Source organism: Panthera uncia, chromosome D1 (genome assembly GCF_023721935.1).
Source record: "Panthera uncia isolate 11264 chromosome D1, Puncia_PCG_1.0, whole genome shotgun sequence".
NCBI classification, from domain to species: Eukaryota; Metazoa; Chordata; class Mammalia; order Carnivora; family Felidae; genus Panthera; species Panthera uncia.
This window is the reverse complement of record NC_064808.1, coordinates 54471363-54491943: the sequence shown is the minus strand read 5'-3', so window position 1 is coordinate 54491943 and position 20581 is coordinate 54471363. Positions and strand designations below refer to the sequence as shown.

General features: G+C 38.2%; 1 protein-coding gene across 4 annotated transcripts in view; it reads left to right on the top strand.

Annotated features, from left to right (window-relative positions):
- Positions 1 to 20581, top strand: part of FAM168A (family with sequence similarity 168 member A) — a 199052-nt gene that overhangs the window by 119255 nt on the left and 59216 nt on the right. For all 4 annotated transcript variants that reach the window (XM_049619500.1, XM_049619491.1, XM_049619513.1 and 1 more), the window contains one exon: positions 19721 to 19808. In XM_049619500.1, coding sequence (XP_049475457.1) covers positions 19739 to 19808 — 70 coding nt within the window. In that variant the 5' untranslated portion in view covers positions 19721 to 19738. The remainder of the gene's footprint in view (positions 1 to 19720; positions 19809 to 20581) is intronic.

Below are 20581 nucleotides of genomic sequence, written 5' to 3'. Positions count from 1 at the left end.
CAGATCATATTGATTTCCAGTTGTTCACTGGACATCTTTGCCTCTGCTTGTTCAAAAATGAATGCCATATTTCACTGCTTACCTAGAAACTCCTTACTTTCTCCTCATTGAGCCCTGTATAGAGTTTCTAAAACCTATCACTTATGACTCTGAAATAATTTCTATGTTCTTTCCTTCTTTTGTATTTCCACTCTTCCTTTTTAGTTCTTGTTTCTATTCTGCCAGTTCATCCTCCAACTTCTCATGAAATGTCATTCTAAAACACAGATATGTCACTTTATTAATTTAATTTTTCGTCGCTCCCTATTTATCTTCATAGCATTTCTTTAGATTATATGGTAGGGCTCAATTTCCATGTTATAGATGAGATAATTGCATTCCTGGAACAGATGGCCTCAAGGTGAAATTAATACTCCTCTTAGCCTTTTGAGGCTAATTACCCTTCTAAAACCTCAGACCCAGGAAGAGAACAGTCTAAAGTCTAAAGTCTAACAGTCCTGTCCCTATAGAAATTGTGGGTCCAAGGCATTGAAAATCATATGTGATGAGGATGTTTCCCCAGATGCAATAATGATAAAAATCAACATTTGTTACGTGTTTGTACTCTGGCAAAACATGTATTGTCTTATTTAGTCCTCCCAACAATCCTAGGATATAGTTAACACTAGTATTTCCACTCTACAGAAGAGGAAACTGAAATTAAGTGTGGCATACAAGGCCTCACATGTGCTATGACTTAAAAACCTATGTTCTTAACTATTATATGAAGTTTCTAGGTAGCACTTTGCACATGTTGCTTCCCTAGGAAGGATCATAACTTTGTGTGCTATAAACTTGCTGTTGAGAATTGCCAGTCTAGTGGGCTTTGTGGGTTTGCTCCAGAGAACTAACATATTCTGGTAGAACACTTTGACTGAATAGGTACTTCAATGAATACCTTTATTTCTTTAGATTTCCTTAGTATCCTGTGTCTCATGACAGATCAATCTAAAATGCCACGTAAGACTTATTACCAGCAAAAGGGGGAAGAGGGGCTTTATTGGGACTGTGTTTTCATATAGCTATCTTGTCCATTTGTCTGTCTTCCCATCTAATCGTCTGTTCATCTGTCCATGCAGAGAATGATATCAAGGAGAGATGGTAGAAAGCCTCCAGTGTAAAGTTGGAGACCTGGGTTTTGTTAAGGACCCAATCCATGACCCTAACTTGCCATGTATTTCTGGGGTAGTCCCTTCCTTTCTCTGTGCCTCAGTTTTTGTTTTTGTTTTCCTTCAAAAAAATAAATAAATAAAGGTATTTGGATGCCATGACCATAGGCCTCTTCCAACTAGCTCTCTGCAGCTGGATGTCATAGGTAATATGGCAGTTGTACTTTTGAAAAGTAGCACTGGTACTTTTATATTATATTACAGGCCTCTTCTAAGAAGATAAAATCTGGCTTATATATTTGCATTGCAAATCTAGCCTCTTGTCAGTAACCATTAAAGAGAGGCTCTGATTTATAGCTTCTCTAGAAATGCGTGTTGACTATTTCCTATAGCTTGGGATGTTATATAGCAAGTCTGCCTATAGCAATCCATTTCTAGCAAATTATAACTTTGCTTCAGAGGTATGTGATAATTTAAGATCATTGTATTATGCGGTTGTGAAACTGTGGTATGCAATCAGTTTGTTCAGTGAATAGTTTCCAGGCACACACTGTGTTCCTGACTTTGTGCTAGGTATTAGGAATAAAAGTCTGACAAGACACATCTCTGCTTTCATGGACTTGGCAGGAGTTGGGAGTGTGATATAATTATGTTAAGAGTGTGACTGGGGCGCCTGGGTGGCTCAGTGGGTTGAGCGGCCGACTTCAGCTCAGGTCATGATCTCGCAGTCCGTGGGTTCGAGCCCCGCGTCGGGCTCTGTGCTGACGGCTCAGAGCCTGGAGCCTGTTTCGGATTCTGTGTCTCCCTCTCTCTGACCCTCCCCTGTTCATGCTCTGTCTCTCTCTGTCTCAAAAAGAAATAAACGTTAAAAAAAAAAAAAAAAGAGTGTGATAAATACTACAGAAGCTTCCCAGTGAAAGTGACATCTAATTGAGCCCTGAAGAGAAGAGGAGGAATTACCCAGATTAAGAGATAGGGTAGATCAGGGAGAACCCCTGAATGATGGAGAAAGGATGGTATTTCAGTCAGGCACAGCGAACAGCAGTGTTGGAAAGACTCAGAGGCAAGAAAGTATGGCATGTTCAGGGGAACTCAAAAAAGATAATACCGGGGCGCCTGGGTGGTGCAGTCGGTTAAGCGTCCGGCTTCAGCCAGGTCACGATCTCACGGTCCGTGAGTTCGAGCCCCGCGTCAGGCTCTGGGCTGATGGCTCAGAGCCTGGAGCCTGTTTCTGATTCTGTGTCTCCCTCTCTCTCTGTCCCTCCCCCGTTCATGCTCTGTCTCTCTCTGTCCCAAAAAATAAAATAAACGTTGAAAAAAAAAATTAAAAAAGAAAAAAGATAATACCTGCTGGATTATAAAGTGTGAAGGCAGGAAAAGGCTATTTTAAGATTACAGCCATTTTAGGTATCCCTTCTGGATTGGGAAATAGCATGATGTCATAGAAAAGACTAGACTTGGGATCTAAAGACCCAGGTTTTAGTCTTTGGCTTGCCACTAGCTATCTATGGGATCTTGAAAAATTATTTAACTTCTCTGATTCTTAGTAATTGTTAACTCTTGCACCATCCTTTTAAGCTGTAAAACTGCTACACTATGAAAGCTTTCTTAATTCTTCTGCAAAGCAGAATGACATCCTTGCTCTGTTTAAACACTTTTAGTATAGCACTTTTATTATAGTAATTTTTATTTGCAGATGTTTCCCCATTAAAAGGTGAGTTCTTTTAAGGGCAGAGAAATGACAATGTAAGTCCCAACTACTTGTGATGTTTAATGGATACTTGGATTGTATATTAAGGGAGTTTCCCTCTGAAATTTGTTTGCCCTTAGAAAAAAAAACCCTGAGAAGAAATCTTGTATTATTTGCAAACATGTGACTGGAGAGACAATTTTGTTATGTTTTTGATGAGCAAAAAAGCCATTTTCTTTTTTTTTTTTTTTAATATAATTTATTGTCAAGTTGACTAACATACAGTGTATACAGTGGGCTCTTGGTTTTGGGGGTGGATTCCTATGATTCATCGCTTATATTAAAAAAGAAAAAAAGCCATTTTCTTAAAGCTGTTTCGGTGGACTGAATGCTCTGGTGGTTAGAATGTGACATTTTGCAGATGAGCATATCATTTACAGGCAGGCAGGCACAAGAGGTGGTTGTTGAAGTTTTACATGAAAAGAGCTTTCTGTTAACAGTGGAAACCTTTTTGATATTGAGATCCTCTTAGCAGATCCTAGAAATCAGAGTTCTCCTCCATTTCACCTTTAAATTGAAACGTTTTCTAAGATGAAATGATATATACAGAGCTGTAAAATGGAAATCTAATGGGCAGTTTGATTACATTTGGCAGACGTATAAAGAAGCAGACATCTATTATAAAAACTGGCCTTCCTTGTGTATCATCATACTGATAAAATTAAGGGGAAAAACCCACTGAAATGGACTTTTCTTAAATTTGTTTGCTCAGAAGAAGCAATATGTGATATGAAACTGTTGAATTCCAATAAAGGTTTATTTTTATTTACCCGTTAATTCATTCATCTTGCCTAATCAACAGATGTTTACTGAGCACCCTGCTTTATACCAGGCCCTTTTCTAGAAATTTAGGAGTGGATAAAACATATGGTCCCTTGACCTCATGGTGCTTCAAATGTAGCAGGAAGAAAAGAGTTGCACAAGCAAATTACAGCTGCAACGAGTATTTATAACAGAAGTTCAGAGAGCTCTGGGATCATAAAATGGCCTGTAGTCATGCCCTGTCTGGCCTTCTGAGATTCTTCATAAGAACTGTGTAGACACAACTGAGAAATGAGTATAGGATGATAATATCCTTAATCATGTTTCACTTAGATTCTGTGCTCCAGTTGTTCAGAGCTGCTTGACATCCTGCCTTGCTCGCTCATGACTTAGTTTCATGAATGTCCTTTCCTTTGCCTTCTGTAGAATTCCCCTCATCATTCAAAACAGATCGAATGACAGTTTTTTAAATCTTCAACATCTCTCCCTCAAATAGAACTAGGTTCAGCTACAACAGTCTAAAATAACAGTGGGTTGGAAATATAAGGTTTTATTCTCTCATGTAAAAGAAGTACAGAGGTAGGCAGTCCAGGCCTGACCTGATTGTTCCATGAAATCATCAAGGACACAGGCTCCTTCTACCATCCTTGATTTGAGACTTCTATTCTCAAGGTTACATCATGGAAGAGAAGGCTGATGAATTCCAATCCATTGTGTCCTAATTCTAGATAGCAGGAAGGAGTAAGTGGAGAAAGCTGGGCCTGCAGATAACACTGTTCCCTTTAAGTAGCCTTTAATAGAAGGCTAACGATATTTGAATTGTATCTCATTGAGCAAAACTAATTACATAGCCACACCTAACTACAGGAGGCACTAGGAATTAGAATCCTTTAACTGAGTGTTTTGCCACCTAGTGGTAGTTCTAGCGTTCTTTCCCTGACTACCATCCTTTAGTTAGTTATAAATTCTAAACACTCAATATAATAACAGTACTGTATTGCTTTTAGTTGTCAATTTCTATGTCTGTTTCTTTCTTATAAATACCTCAGGAATAGAAATTGTGTCCTGTTATCTCTAACACTTTGCACAGAGCCTGGCACAGGAGGTATCTTCATGTGTATAAAATGAAGGTGTTGAACTAAATGACAATACTTTTAGTTATAAAAAATCTGGAACTATTTCTTGAAACACTAATTTGTATTTTTAAACCACTTTATTGAGATATAACTTATATATGATAATATTCACCCTTAAGTATACAATTCAGTGATTTTAGTAAATTTACAGAATTGTACAACTATCACTAAAATCACTAAAATGGTTTTAGACCATTTTTATTACCCTGTAGAGATCTCTTGCTCCCATGTGCTATCAATCCCCATTCCTACTCCAAATCCCAGGTAACCAAAGATCTGTCTGCCTCTATAAATTTGCCTTTTCTGAACATTTCATATAAATAGAATAATATAGTATGTGGTCTTTTGCTCCAGCTGCTTTTATTGCATGATATTTTCAAGGTTAATTCATGTTGTGATATGTATCATTGGTTTTTTCCTTTTTCTTGCTGATATTTTCTTTGTTGTTTTGGGAATTAAATATATATCTTAATTTATTACAAATTATTGTATTTATTACAGTCTGCTTCACATATAATCTACTCAGATACAAACTAAATGAATTTCAGTAAAATATAGAAACTTTGTTTCAATATAATTCCATTCCCCCCTCTCCTTTACTTGTTTTTATATAAGTCAAATCTTTATATATAATATGCCCAATAATACAGTTTTGGAGTTATTGTTTTCATATAAAAGACAGTATATAAGAGAAAAATATTTATACTTTTTACCTACATAATCACCTCTACAGGTGTTCTTTATTTTTTCACGTGGATTTGAATTACACTCTGGTACCATTTCCTTTCAGCCTGATAGCCTCAGTATTTCTTTACTATTTTTATTTATTTATTTATTTGTTTGTTTGTTTGTTTTAATTTATTTTTTATTTTATTTTTTAAATTTACATCCAAGTTAGTTAGCAGATAGTACAATAGTGATTTCAAGAGTAGATTCCTTAATGCCCCTTACCCATTTAGCCCATCCCCCCTCCCACAACCCCTCCAGTAATCCTTTGTTTGTTCTTCATATTTAAGAGTCTCTTTTTTTTTAAATTTTTTTTAATGTTTATTTATTTTTGAGACAGAGAGAGAGACAGAGCATGAACAGGGGAGGGGCAGAGAGAGAGGGAGACACAGAATCTGAAACAGGCTCCAGGCTCTGAGCCATCTGCCCAGAGCCCGACGCGGGGCTCGAACTCAGGGACCGTGAGATCATGACCTGAGCCGAAGTCGGACGCTTAACCGACCAAGCCACCCAGGCGCCCCAAGAGTCTCTTCTGTTTTGTCCCCCTCCCTGTTTTTATATTATTTTTGCTTCCCTTCCCTTGTGTTCATCTGTTTTGTGTCTTAAAGCCCTCATGTGAGTGAAGTCATATATTTGTCTTTCTCTAATTTCACATAGCTTAATACCCTCTAGTTCCATCCACGTAGCTGCAAATGGCAAGATTTCATTCTTTTTGATTGCCGAGTAATACTCCATTGTATGTATGTATATATATATGTATGTATATATATATATATATAAATATATATTTTATATATATATAAATATACACACACACACACATACATATATACACACACACACACACACCACATCTTCTTTATCCATTCATCCATCAATGGACATTTGGGCTCTTTCCATACTTCGGCTATTGTTGATAGTGCTGCTATAAACATTGGGGTGCATGTGCCCCTTCGAAACAGCATACCTGTATCCCTTGGATAAATACCTAGTAGTGTAATTGCTGGGTCGTAGGGTAGTTCTATTTTTAATTTTTTGAGGAACCTCCATACTGTTTTCCAGAGTGGCTGCACCAGTTTGCATTCCACCAGCAGTGCAAAAGAGATTGTCTTTCTCTGCATCCTCGCCAACATCTGTTGTTGCCTGAGTTGCTCATGTTAGCCATTCTGACAGGTGTGAGGTGGTATCTCATTGTGGTTTTGATTTGTATTTCCCTGATGATGAGTGATGTGGAGCATTTTTAATGTGTCAGTTGGCCATCTGGATGTCTTCTTGGAGAAGTGTCTATTCATATCTTTTGCCCATTTCTTCACTGGATTATTTGTTTTTTGGATATAGAGTTTGATAAGTTCTTCATAGATTTTGGATACTAACCCTTTATCTGATAAGTCATTTGCAGATATCTTCTCCCATTCTGTTGGTTGCCTTTTAGTTTTGCTGATTGTTTTCTTCGCTGTGCAGAAGCTTTTTATTTTGATGAGGTCCTAATAATTCATTTTGCTTTTGTTTCCCTTGCCTCTGGAGACGTGTTGAGTAAGAATTTGCTGCGGCCAAAAGCAAAGAGTTTTTTGCCTGCTTTCTCCTAGAGGATTTTGATGGCTTCCTATCTTACATTTAGGTGTTTTATCCATTTTATTTTTGTGTATGGTGTGAGAAAGTGGTCCAGGTTCATTTTTCTGCATGTCGCTATCCAGTTTTCCCAGCACCATGTGCTGAAGAGACAGTCTTTATTCCATTGGATATTCTTTCCTGCTTTGTCAAAGATTAGTTGGCCATACGTCTGTGGGTCCATTTCTGGGTTCTCTATTCTGTTCCATTGATCTGAGTGTCTGTTTTTGTGCCATCTTTAGTATTTTTAGAAAGGCAGGTTGCTGCCAGTGAATTATCTCAGTCATTATGTGGGAATGCCTTTATTTTTGCCTTCAGTTTTGAATATAGTTTTGCTGGGGTTATAAATCTTTTTTTAAGGAGGATATTTAATTTTTAATTTATTTTTTTAATGTTCATTTTTGAGAGAGAGAGAGAGGGAGAGTGCAAGCGGGGGAGGGACAGAGAGAGAGGGAGACACAGCATCTGAAGCAGGCTCCAGGCTCTGAGCTGTCAGCACAGAGCCCAATGTGGAGTTCAAACCCACGAACTGCTAAATCATGGCCTGAGCTGAAGATGGATGCTTAACCCACTTAGCCACCCAGCTGCCTCTATTTTTTATTTTTATTTTATTTTTTGAGAAAAGTTGACACAGTGTTAGATATTTTAAGTATACAACTCAGTGGTTTGATAAGTTTATACATTATACTATGTTCACCCAAGTATAGCTATCATCTGTCCCATTATAATGCTATTACATTGTCACTGACTGTATTCCTCATGCTCTGCTTTATATTCCCCTGACTCACTCATTCCATAACTGGAGGCCTGTATCTCCCTCTCCTCTCCACACCCTTTTGCCCAGCCCTTCCAACACCCTCCCCTCTGACAACTATCAGTTTGTTTTTTGTTTATAGTCCTGATTCTGCTTTCTGTTTTATTTATTTTTTATAGATTCCATTTATGAATGGAATCATAATGATATTTGTCTTTCTCAGTCTGCCTTATTTCACTTAGCATAATACCCTCTAGGTCCATCCATGTTGTCTCAAATGGCATGATCTCATCCTTTTTTATGGCTGGGTAGTATTCCATTGTATATGTGTGTGTGTATATATGTTTTCTTTACCCATTTGTCTATTTATGGACACTTAGGTTGTTTTCATGTCTTGGTTATTGTAAATAATGCTACAATAAACATAGGGGTGCATATATCTTTTTGAATTAGTGTTTTCATTTTTCTTGGGTAAATACCCAATAGTGGAATTATTGGATCATATATCTTTAATTTTTTGAGGAACCTCCATACTGTTTTCCACAGTGACTGTATCAATTTGCATTACCACCAGCAGTACATGGGGGTTCCTTTTTCTCCACATGCTTACCAACATTTGTTGTTTCTTGTATTCCTGATTTTAGCCATTCATACAGGCATGAGATGGTATCTCATTGTGGTTTTGATTTGCATTTCCCTGTCAGTGACTGATACTGAGCTTTTCATGTATCTGTTGGCCATCTTTATGTCTTTGGAAAAATGTCTGTTCAGGTCCTCTTCCCATTTTTTAATCAGATTGTTGTTTGTTTGTTTGTTTTTAATTTTTTTTGCTTTTTTTTGGTGTTGTATAAGTTCTTTTTAAAAAAAATTTTAATGTTTGTTTATTTTTGAGAGAGAGAGAGACAGGGCACAAGTGGGGGAGGGGCAGAGACAGAGAGGGGGACACAGAATCTGAAACAGGCTCCAGGCTCTGACCTGTCAGCACAGAACCTGATGTGGGGCTCAAACTCATGAACTGTGATATCATCACTTGAGCTGAAGTCAGTTGCTTAACCCAGTGAGCCACCCAGGCGTCCCAAGTTGTATAAGTTCTTTATATATTTTGGGTATCAGATCCTGATCAGATACATCATTTGCAAGTATCTTCTCCCATTCAGTGTGTTGTCTTTTCATTTTGTTGATGGTTTCCTTCACTGTGCAAAAGCTTTTTATTTTGATGTAGTCCCAATAGTTTATTTTTGCTTTTGTTTCCCTTGCCTTAGGAAACATATCTAGAAAAATGTTGCTATGGCTGATATTAGAGAGATAACTGTGTTCTCTAGGATTTTTATGGTTTTAAGTCTCACATTTATGTCTTTATTGTTTTGTGTTTGTTTTTGTGTATGGTGTTCAGAAGTGGTCCAGTTTCATTCTCTTATATGTAGCTGTCCAGTCTTTCCAGTACCATTTATTGAAAAGACTGTCTTTTAGCCATTGTATATTCTTGTCTCCTTTATCATAGATTAATTGACCATGAAATGTGGGTTTATTTCTGGGGTCTTTATTCTGTTCCTTTGATCTGTGTGTCTGTTTTTTGTGCCAATACCATACTTGTTTTGATTACTACAGCTTTATAGTATATCTTGAAATCTGGAATTGTGATACCTCCAGCTTTGTTCTTTCTCAGGATTGCTTTGACTTTTCAGGCTCTTCTGTGGTTCCAAGGGGGTTATAAATCTTGATTAATATGTTTACTTTTTTTTGTTTTAGCACATTTTATATATCATTCCACTGCCTCTAGCCTCCATTATTTCTGATGAGAAGTGAGCTGTTAATCTTGTTCCCTTTTATCTGACAGATTGTTTTCTCTTGCCACTCTCAAAAATTTCTCTTTGGCTTTCTGCAGTTTTTACTGTGATGTACACAGGTATGGATATTTTTTGTGTTTAGCCAACTTGGAGTTCATTATCTATCTTACATGTGTAGTTTAATGTTTTCTTTCTTGTTTTTTTAATTTGAGAGGGAGGGAGAGAGAGCATGAGCAGAGCAGGGCAGAGGAGCAGAGAGAGAGAGAGAGAGAAAATTTCAGGCAGGCTCCATGCCCAGTGTGGAGCCAGAAACAGGACTTGACCCTCAGCCGAAATCATGACCTGAGCCGAAATCGAGTTGGACCCTCAACCAGTGAGCCACCCAGGCACCCCTATTTGTTTTTAAAATCAAATTTGGGAAGCTTTTAGCCATTATGTCTTCAAATATTTTCTGCTCATTTTTTTTTTTCTTTCCTCTTTCTGGAACTCCCATTACTTACATGTTGGTTTGATTGATATTTCCTACAGGTCACTCACTCAGTTTATTTTTATTTTTGTTTTTCAGATTGTGTAATCTATATTGATCTGTCTTTGGATTTGATGATTTTTTTCTCTGTCAGCTCAGATTTGTTGTTGAATCCTTGAATATTTTATTTCAGAATACAGTTTCCATTTGGTTCTTTTATTTTTATAATTTCTATATGTTGATATTCTCTATTTGATGAGTTATTATGATCATACTTTCATTTAATTCTTTAAATATGGTTTCCTTTTATTAATTTATAATAGCTGTTTTAAAATATTTATCTGCTGATTCCAATATCTGGGCTCCCTTGAGTCAGTATCTATGGTCTTTTTTTTTTTCCTTAGTAAATGGGGCACACTTCACTGTTTCTTTGCATGATTCTTTTTTTTTTTTTTTTTTTTTGGTTGAAAACTACATGTTCTAGATAATATATTGTAGCAACTCTTGATTCAGATTCTTCCCCCTTGGAGGTTGGGGGATATTGTTGCTGGGTGTTTTTGTTTATTTAGTAACTTGCTTAGACTATTCTGTAGTGACTATCTCTTCTGCAGTGTGTGACTACTGATGTCTTTTTTTAAAACATGAATATTTAGTTATTTATTTAACATGAATGTAGTTTATTCTGGTCACACTTTTAAAACTATTGTTTTAATTTTTAAACTTGGCTTCTTAAAAGTCACCCCTGGGTCAATGTAGATTAGTGGTCAATGATTGGCTTAACCCCTAGGCCAGGAAATTTTGTACTCTTTGCTATAGGATCTGTTTGTCATTTGGGGAATGCATTCAAATTTCAGACAACTTACAATTCTGCATCAGCCTTTAGTTTCAGTGTGTTCAAGGCCTTACATTCACATAGAGTCAGTAGATAGCTAGGACCCTCTCCAGTTTCTCCTTAGCAACTGTGAAGTTTTACCACCAGGGATCCCATAGTAGGTCTTACCAAGACCCATTATGGCTGTTTGGTTCCCTAGTATGCCCTTTTAAATTTCTGGTTTATCTGCTCTGTTGCCTGCCCTACCTAATACTAATAGTATGACCTTTGTCTAGCTCCAGTAGTGGCCTTCCTGGATTGTTTACTATTGTTCCTCAGATTGTCACCCTATTGTGATGCTGGGCAGTATCCAGAGCTGATTTTCTATGCTCAGCTTCAGATTAAATCAGCCCACTCTGGCTCCAGTCATCCTCTTGGCCTGGCCTGGCCTGGCCTGCTCTGACAGAATTACTCCCAGCAAGCTGGGGGTTGGGAGATAAGGGCAGCTCTAGGCTAAAATGCCACAGATTCTCACGTTCTTAGTATGGTTCAATAATTTTTCCTGAATAATCCTTTCTCAGTTTGATGTATGTATGCCTTTGGTTAATTTTCAGAGGCCTGAATTGGTTGTTTTTGACAATTTTATCCAGTTTTGTTGCTTTTTAGGGAGAAGGTTTGCTGAGCAATTTAAGCATTCCAGAATTTCTGTCTCCTTGTATTATTTTTGGCATCTTTATTTTTATTGAACTTTAAAAATTCCCCAGCTAGACCATAACCTTCTTTGGGCAGACACCATCTTTCTCTTTTCTGTACAGTACCCATCCAAAGTGCAATAAACATTTGAGCTTTCATTCCTTTATCTGTCAAATGAAGTTAATTTGCATTGCTTACCTCAAAGTATCAAGTGAAATAGTAGTTAAAATTTTCATAAACTGTAAAACACTTTGTAAATGGTAAAATTCTTTGAAAATTTTAAAGTAGTTTGCAAGCTACAACACTAATTTTTAATGCTGCAACCTGTTGTGCATGTAGTACTTCCAAGTACTCATCCTGAATCCATGGGCTTTTTTTTTTCCTTGTCATTTTATGCTCATAGGTTTTACTGTTGGTTTGAAAGAAATAGTTCACGTGTTTTTTGGGGGAGCAGCAACAGGTCACTTGCAGAACAGTCTGGGTATGAAAGCTGCTAGCTGCTCCAGGAGGGAAGTTTTTAGGACCTGTTTTCTCTCTCACATGTTATTCTGGCTCACCACTGCTTATTCTGCAATTAGAGGAGTGAACTACCAATGGAGGCTTCTATGGACAATGGAAATAAATACTGGGTAGATGTGGAGCCAAGTAGTTCACTGGGATATGCCAAGAAGTGGCAAGCACTTTGACGCTTTTTTCAGAGTTGTCTTTTGGAGAATATGAAGGATGGTTCATTATTCATTCAACTACTATGTATTTAGTGTCCGTTCTGTGCTGGGTAATATTTTGGGTGCTGGGGATACAAGACAAACAGAATCCATATTCTTATGGAACTTACTCTAATTGGGGAGAAAATAAATAGGTAAGAAAATATATAAGGTAGTGATAGGTATCAATAGGAAAGGTAAAACAGGATGATGGGACAGAGAATAACATCTTTGGAGGAAGTATTTTAGGTAGGTGGGTTAAGGTAAAGAAGTCATTTCTGGTAAGAGATGAGACCTGATTGAAGTGAGGGAGTATACTATTTGGATATCTGGGCGAAGGGCATTCTGGGTGGGGGGAAGAGCAAGTGCAAAGATCCTGAGATGTAAGCATGCATGCTGTGTTCAGAGAACAAGGAGGTCATTGTGATTGGAGTGGAGAAAGCAAGGCAGTAGTAGTAGTAGGAGTTGCAATCAGAGATGTGGGCATGTGAGGTCAGATCATAGAAGGCCTTGTAGACTTTTATAAGGATTTTGGATTTTATTCTGAATAAGATGAGAAGGAAGCTATTACACAGTTGTGTTCGCCGGCACAAGAAATGTAGACTTGCTGTGGTTCAGCCCCAGGAAGCAGGGGCAACTCCATACTTGGCTCTGGAGAGATAGCTAGGAAGGATGTGCACAGTGGGCACTTACTTTTCTTACTAAAGAAGTGAAATCAGGTCAGATGGGTAGGGAGTGTATGGCAGCTGAGATTGTAGAAGTCAGGCAGGCAGTGCTTTTATTCTCTTGTAACTGACTGTGTGTGCCCCGCTGGGACCCAGCAGGTAGATATGAACTGCCTCCATGAGAGGAATCTGTCAAGGTCACAAGGGATCCTGAGTTAAAGGGAAGGGCTCAGGGCCTGCCATTCCAGAGGAGAATCTAGTGCTGGGTTTGGGAGACTAGGAACTTCATCTCGCATGGTGGAAGTAGCTTAGACATTGGAATCAGACAGACCTGGTTATGAAACTGACCTTTCTCAATTCTTAGTAATGAGACTTTGGATAGTTTGCTTTATTTCTCTAGACTTAAGTTTATTTATCTATAATACAGTGAAAATAATACCTATATTGCAAGATCACTGTGACCTTTTAAGACTTATAGGGACTTAATAAGGTAAGTCTCTAGCGCAGTGCCTGTCACCTGGTAGATGTTCAGTAAATAGTAGCTGCCGGTAATAGAGGTAATATTTATAATATTGGTAGTGGTTAATCCCTACACAATACCCATTGTGTATCAATCATTGTAGTAATGTACTATCAATCATTGATAGATTGTACTATCAATCAGTAGTAGTATTCTTAGGTATCACAAATTTAAGTCCAAATCCAAATTTGTTTTTCACTCCCAAACATGCTCTCTTCATAGTTCTCATCCCAGTAAGTGGTTATTTTTATTATTCCAATTTCTCAAGTTAGCTTTGGAGTCATCCTTAATGTCTTTCTCCTTCTCATACTCCATATTCAATCCATTGGTAATTTCTGTCAGCCTGTTCTTCAAAATATATCCAAAATATGACTACTTTCCACCACCACTATCACCACTGCTACCACCCTGTTTCAAGCCACCATTATTCTTCATCTGGATTATTTCAAATAGCATCCTGACTAATTTCCCTTTTCCATTTGCCTTCCTGCCATCTGATCTCAGCTCAGCAGCCAAAGTAGTCTTAAAATGAAGTCAAATCATGTCACTCTTCTGCGCAAAGTACTCCAGTGGCTTCTTATTTCAAATAAAAAACAAATTCCTTATACTGGTCTACAAGGCTCTGCATGATTTGGCCCTTATTACCTGTCTGATGTCACTGTCTACTCTTTTCCCTTTCATTCGCTGCTTTTTAGCTAAAGTGGCCTCCATGGTGTTTCTCAGACATAGTTCCACTTCAGGGCATTTGCATTTGCTGTTTCCTCTACTTGGACAGTTTCCTCTCAGCTGTATGGCTTGCTTCTTCAACTTATTCATTGCTTAGATGTCACTCAATGACACTCTAGCCATTTAAAAAATTGCACTTCCCCTCCCCCGGCCAGCACTCCTTGTCTACCCTCAGTGGATTTCTCTATTGCATTTACCACTATCTGATATACAATATATTTTACTTTTTAGAAAATTTTGTCTCTCCTCCTCTCCCAGCTCAAGTGTAGGTAGGAATATTTGTTGTTCTTCTATCAAGTTTATGTGGGACAAATGACATTTGGGAAAGAGAGTCTCAGGCATTGTCTTCAAACTATTTGGGCTTCAAAATCTCCTTGGAAACATAAATGCATAGATTCCTAAGCCCTATCCCATAGAGCATAGAGAATATTGTACACCATGTGAAAGAATTTGGATTTTATTCCCAAAGCCTTTGAGGAGAGTAACCCATCCAACCTTTGTTTTAATAATGAATATCAAGGATGAGGTAGACTGGGTTAGAATGTGGAAAAATAGACTTCTTGACACTGTTGTAGTAGTTTAGACAAGAGATGATGAAACTTCAAACAGGGGCAGTAGGGTTTTTTGGGAGCTCATGATCAGGTGTGAAAGAGTGGGTGGCATTTAGGATAACTTCCAGGTTTTTGTCTTAGGTGCTAGGTGGATGGATTGTCAGTAACTCTGAGACAGGCAATACAGGATGAAAGAATGGGGCTGGGAAAAGATTCTGAGTTTACTTTTGGGTATGGTGGGTTTGAATTGCTTAAGGAGTGATCAGGAAGAAATGTTATGAAAGTAGGGTGTATGTGGGTGTGGATGTGTGGTTGAGTGTTACGTTATAATAATTATTGTGAGAAAATGTGGATTTGGAAGTTATTAGGTTTCATGTGTCATGAACTAATCTAGGCAACCATTAATCTACCTTTGTCTCTATAGGTTTGCCTATTCTTGAAATTTCATATAAATGGAATCATGTAATATGTGACCTTTTGTGACTGGTTTCTTTCACTTAATGTAATGTTTTCAAGATTCATTTATGTTGTATCATGTATCAATACTCCATTTCTTTTTATTGCCAAATATTTCATTGTATGGATGTATCACATTCCATTTATCCATTCACCAGTTGAACATTTAGGTTGTTTCCCTCTTTTTGTTTTGAGAGAGAGAGTGAGGTGGGGGAGGGGCAGAGAGAGACTCCCAAGAAGGCTTCATGCAGAGTTTGATCCCTGACTGACCATGAGATCATCCTGAGCTGAAATGAAGAGTTACATGCTTCGGGGCACCTGGGTGGCTCAGTTGGTCGAGGGTCCAACTTCGGCTTAGGTCATGATCTCACAGTTTGTGAGTTCGAGCCCCACGTCAGGTTCTGTGCTGACAGCTCAGAGCCTGGAGCCTGCTTCGGATTCTGTCTCCTTCTGTCTCTGCCCCTCCCCACTTGTGCTCTGTCTCTCTGTCTCTCAACAATAAATAAATGTCAAAAAAAAAAAAAAAAGTTGCATGCTTCACTGACTAAGCCACCCCTGTTTCCATTTTTTGACTATCATGAATAATGCTGCTGTGAACATTCATATGGGCATGTGTTTTCATTTCTCTGTGGTATATACCTAGGAGTGGCATTGCTGGATTATATCGTAACTCTGTTTAATTATTTGAGGAACTATCAGATTTATTTCTAAAGTGACTGTGTCGTTTTACATTCCCACCAGCTTTGTATGAGGGTTCCATTTTCTTCACACACTTGTCAACACTTTTTGTTATCTTTTTATTTTAGCCATTTAGTGTAGAGAAGTAGTATCTCATTATATCATTTATATAACTTCTTTGAAGAAATGTGTGTTCAGATCCTTTGCCCATTTTTTAATTGAGTTATTGGCCTTTTTATTATTGAGTAAAGATAAGAGTTTTTTTTTTTTTTTCCAAAAAAATTTTTTTAATGTTTATTTTTGAGAAAGACAGCGACTGGGGGAGGGGCAGAGAGAGAGAGGGAGACAGAATTCGAAACAGGCTCCAGGCTATGGACTGTCAGCACAGAGCCCAATGCTCTGTGGTTCAAACTCATGAACCACAAGATCATGACCTGAGTGGAAGTCAGACACTTAACTGACTGAGCCACCCAGGCACCCCAAGATAAGAGTTCTTTATATTTTTTAAATACAGGTATTTATATTTATATACAAATACAATACCCGGGGCACTTGGGTGACTCAGTTAAGCATCTGATTCTTGATGTTGCCTCAGGTCATGATCTCAGAGTTCATGGGTTCTAGCCCCATGTCGGTCTCTGCACTGTCTATGCAGTGCCTGCTTGGAATTTTCTCTGTCCCCCTTTCTGTCTGCGGCTCCCCCACTTGTGCTCTTGCTCTCTCAGAATTAAAACAACAACAACAACAACAAAACCTTAAAAAAACCCCAATCCCCTATCCTATACAGTTGACCCTTGAACAACATGGGTTTGAACTGTGTGGGTCCGCTTACGCGTGGATTTTTTTTTACTGTACAATACTGTAAATGTATTTTCCTTATGATTTCCTTAATAACATTTTCTTTTTCTAGCTTTATTACAAAAATACAGTATGTAATACATAGACAAAATACGTGTTATTCGAATGTTTATATTCTCCAGTCAGCAGTAGGTTCTTAGTAGTTAAGTTTTGGGAGAGTCAAAGTTACATACAGATTTTGGACTGCACAGGGGTTTGGCACCCCTAACCCCTGCATTGTTCAAGGGTCAACTGTATATGGTCAGCAAATTTCTCTCCTTCTCTGGGTTGTCTTTCACTTTCTTAATGGTGTCTTTAAAGCACAAAAGTTTTTAGTTTTGATTAATCCAGTGTATTTTTTTTCCTTTGGTTGTTTGTACTCTTGGTATATTTAAGAAACCATTGCCAGTCCAAGGTTACAAAGGTTTATGCCTGTATTTTCTTCCTTCTTGTATGAGTTTTGTATTTCAGCTCTTTCATTTAGGTCTTTGATCCATTTGGGGTGCTAGTCTTGACCCTGCCCTTAACTTGCTTTGTGACCTTGGGCTGTTCATTACCTTTTTTCAGCTTCACTTATTTCATCTATAAAGTAAAAGGTGTTATGTGTGTATATATAGAGCAACAGAAAACAGATCAGTGGTTGTCACAGGCTGGGAATCAATGGGAGGGTATTGAATACAAAGATGAGAGAACTTTTTGGGGTGATGAAAATGCTTTATATTTTACTTGTGGTGGTGTTTGTATGACTACACATTTTCAGGGGTCATAGAACTATATACCCCAAAGGGGTAAGTTTTACTATATGTAAATTATACCTCAATAAATCTGTTTTAAGAAAACCTTACAACACCTTTATAAAGTATGTAATATTTTCCATTTTGAGGCTAGAGGAAACTGAAGCTCAGAAAGGTTAGTGGCCTGTGGTCCCACATTTGGTAGGTGGCAGTGCTAGGATTTGAACCTAAATCTGTCTGATCATAGAGCTTGTGATCTTCCTACTCATGTTTAGTCTGTCCCTGAAACTATTAAGAGTATGTGGATTCTCTCGTAAAGGGTTGACTTACCCTTGAAAGCCAGGGACCGTGTCTTCCTGCAAGCAGCTTCCCCAGAAGTGGCTGTCACATTCTTAATCCAAATTTTGAACCCATGGAATATCTCATTTCTGTCAGTCATCAGTAGGGCTTGGAATCAATGCTGTTGTGGGGTGCTCCCCAGTCAAGATATCCTTTTGAGGCTGAGGCCCTCATTTTGGAGCAGGAGGAAACCATTTCCAAAGTTTTTGAGTTTCTTTGGTTATGAAAAACATTTTCATACCTTGCCCAATCAGCAACATGGATTACCTTCTTATTAGGAGTGTGACTAGATTTTACAGGGCCAGTTGTGCTGCTTAGCACTTTAACAGTCTTGCTTACGCCACATTATTTAGCAAAGAACTAGTTGGGTAGAAGAGAGACCTAAGGCAGGAAAAGTGTACAAGTTGTCTTCTGTGTTGTTGCTGCCATCACATCATCACCATCATCATTTACATGTGTGCACCACCTGACAGTTGGTGGTGTATTTTGACATTCTGAGATCTTTTTTAATTCTCCCAGTATCTGTTAAGGAGAGTGCTTATATTTAGAGAGAGAATGTTACCTGGCCATATTCTTAGATAACTCTGGATGCAAGGGGTATTTTCTCCTTAAATTGTGCCGAAATATATATATATCCTGTAACCTTCATCCTCAAGTTTTCAGTTCATTTACTGGTAGTAGTTTAATCTAGCCTGTTGCCTTGGGGTCATTTGCCAGGGCTGCCCATTGGCTACCTTTCAGGAAGTTCTAGCCTCTGGAATTAACCAGTAGCATTTTCCTTTTTGCCTGTTTGACCACCCTGCCTTCCTCTCCTTGGGAACCCATCTTTACTCCACCTCTCATTCCAGAAGCCTGGAGAGACTTAATTAATCTCAGAGCAATTGTCATCAAGCCAGCTGTTGACTGCCTGTCTTGACATTTGGCTTGTTTCCTGTCCTGAGGTGCTATAAGAGAAGTTAATGACCTAAAAAATTGCCCATCCATCATGTGAGCCTAGTTAGGAGAGAATTGTTTGATTTTTATGAAGTGTAGATAATATATTTGTAGAGACAAGTTTTTCAAACATGTACTGGCCTATGTGTCAGAGATGGTTCTCTAAACAAGATGGGACAAATGGGCTGTAAAACAGAGTTTAATGACAGATTTTTCCATTAATCAGAATGGAGAATGTGCTTCATTAAGGTAATTAACAAAGCACTTGTGCAGGTGATACTTACTGCACACAGATTTCCAAGTTTCTTTCTGTTGAACAAATTTTGAAAGAGATCTTGACTGTGTTTTGCATTAAAATTCTCAGTGGTGATAAATTTCCATTTTTCCCAAATCTGTTAGTAACTGGTATCTTGTCCTCTGCAGGTGCAAAGGGTTGGTGAGACACTTGCTGCTCTTCCTAATAGTCTGTGTATTTATTGTTTGGCTCTTACACTCCCCTGATGAACAGTAGAAGTGCATCCTTACCCAACTCCCGGACTGGCATCCTTAGCATTGGAAAAGACCTCAGAGAGCCTAAACTAATTGATTTGACATCACGATGTTAGAGTCCGGAGAGGGGAAGTGACTTGGCCAATGCCACACAGTATACCAGTGGCAGAGTCATCTGTGGGATAGTGGGTCTGGTTCTGAACTAAAAGCCAAAAGGTCTGGGTTGACATTAGGCAAGTTGTATCACCTCTCTGCTTCTCAGTATCTTCATTTGTATAAGGAGAAAAGTGTATAGCATAGGGCCAAGTACAAACAAATGGCTTTTTGCTTCTTTCTGCTATACCATGTTGTTCTCTGTGAGTATAAGTTGAAGATTATAGAAGGGAAACTGATGTCAGGGAAAATGAACAATCAATAATCAGTGCTATTTTCTTTGTTTCTGTATAGGATCCTCAGTCTTCCACAATGAACCCTGTTTATAGCCCCGTGCAGCCTGGGGCTCCTTATGGCAACCCTAAGAACATGGCCTACACAGGTAAGTGGTGTGAAAATAGTTCTCATTTTGAAAAACGGTGGTTAAGGGCATTACCAAATAACTTGCTGAATGACTTTTGGTGTACTGTGCCTCCAAAAGCCCTGGTAAAGCTTGGGAACTTGTAGAAGAGAGATATGTCTGGGGTTCAATGGAGATGGAAATGGCATTCTTACAACTAAGGATTGTTGAATTGTCATCTAGGGGAAAGGAAGGGAGGTAACATTTATTGAATACCTACCATGGACCTAGCCCTGTGATGCACAGTTTCACATATCATGTTTGATTTTAAACCGGTTTTTCATGGTACAGCTTCTTATCACTATTTGACAGTTGAGAAAGCCATAGTCACAGTAAGAGGCCATAAAACAAAACCAAAAATAGATATTTGAGCCCAGGTCTGCTGATCCTGAAAGCTGATCTTTTTCCTGAACTGCATACCAAGCTGTTTCCTACTTCTCTCTTTGTGTATGTTGTCCCTCTGTCTGGACTGCCATTGTCCCCTGATAGCATCACCTTGTTCTTTAAGAACTCCGCTCTGAGCTCAGAGAGCACTCTTCCTGGAATCATTCTCTCCCATACTTGGCCTTAGGCAAATTTTTTTAACCTTCCAGAGCCTTTGTATTCCCATTATAATATTACCTTCTTCCTTCCTTCCTTTCTTTTTTTTTTTTTTTTTTTTTTTTCTCACACTTTTTCTTTTTTTTTGGTGTTTTTTTTTTTTAATTTAAGTATAGTTGACACACACTATTACTTCAGTTTCAGGTATGCAGCAT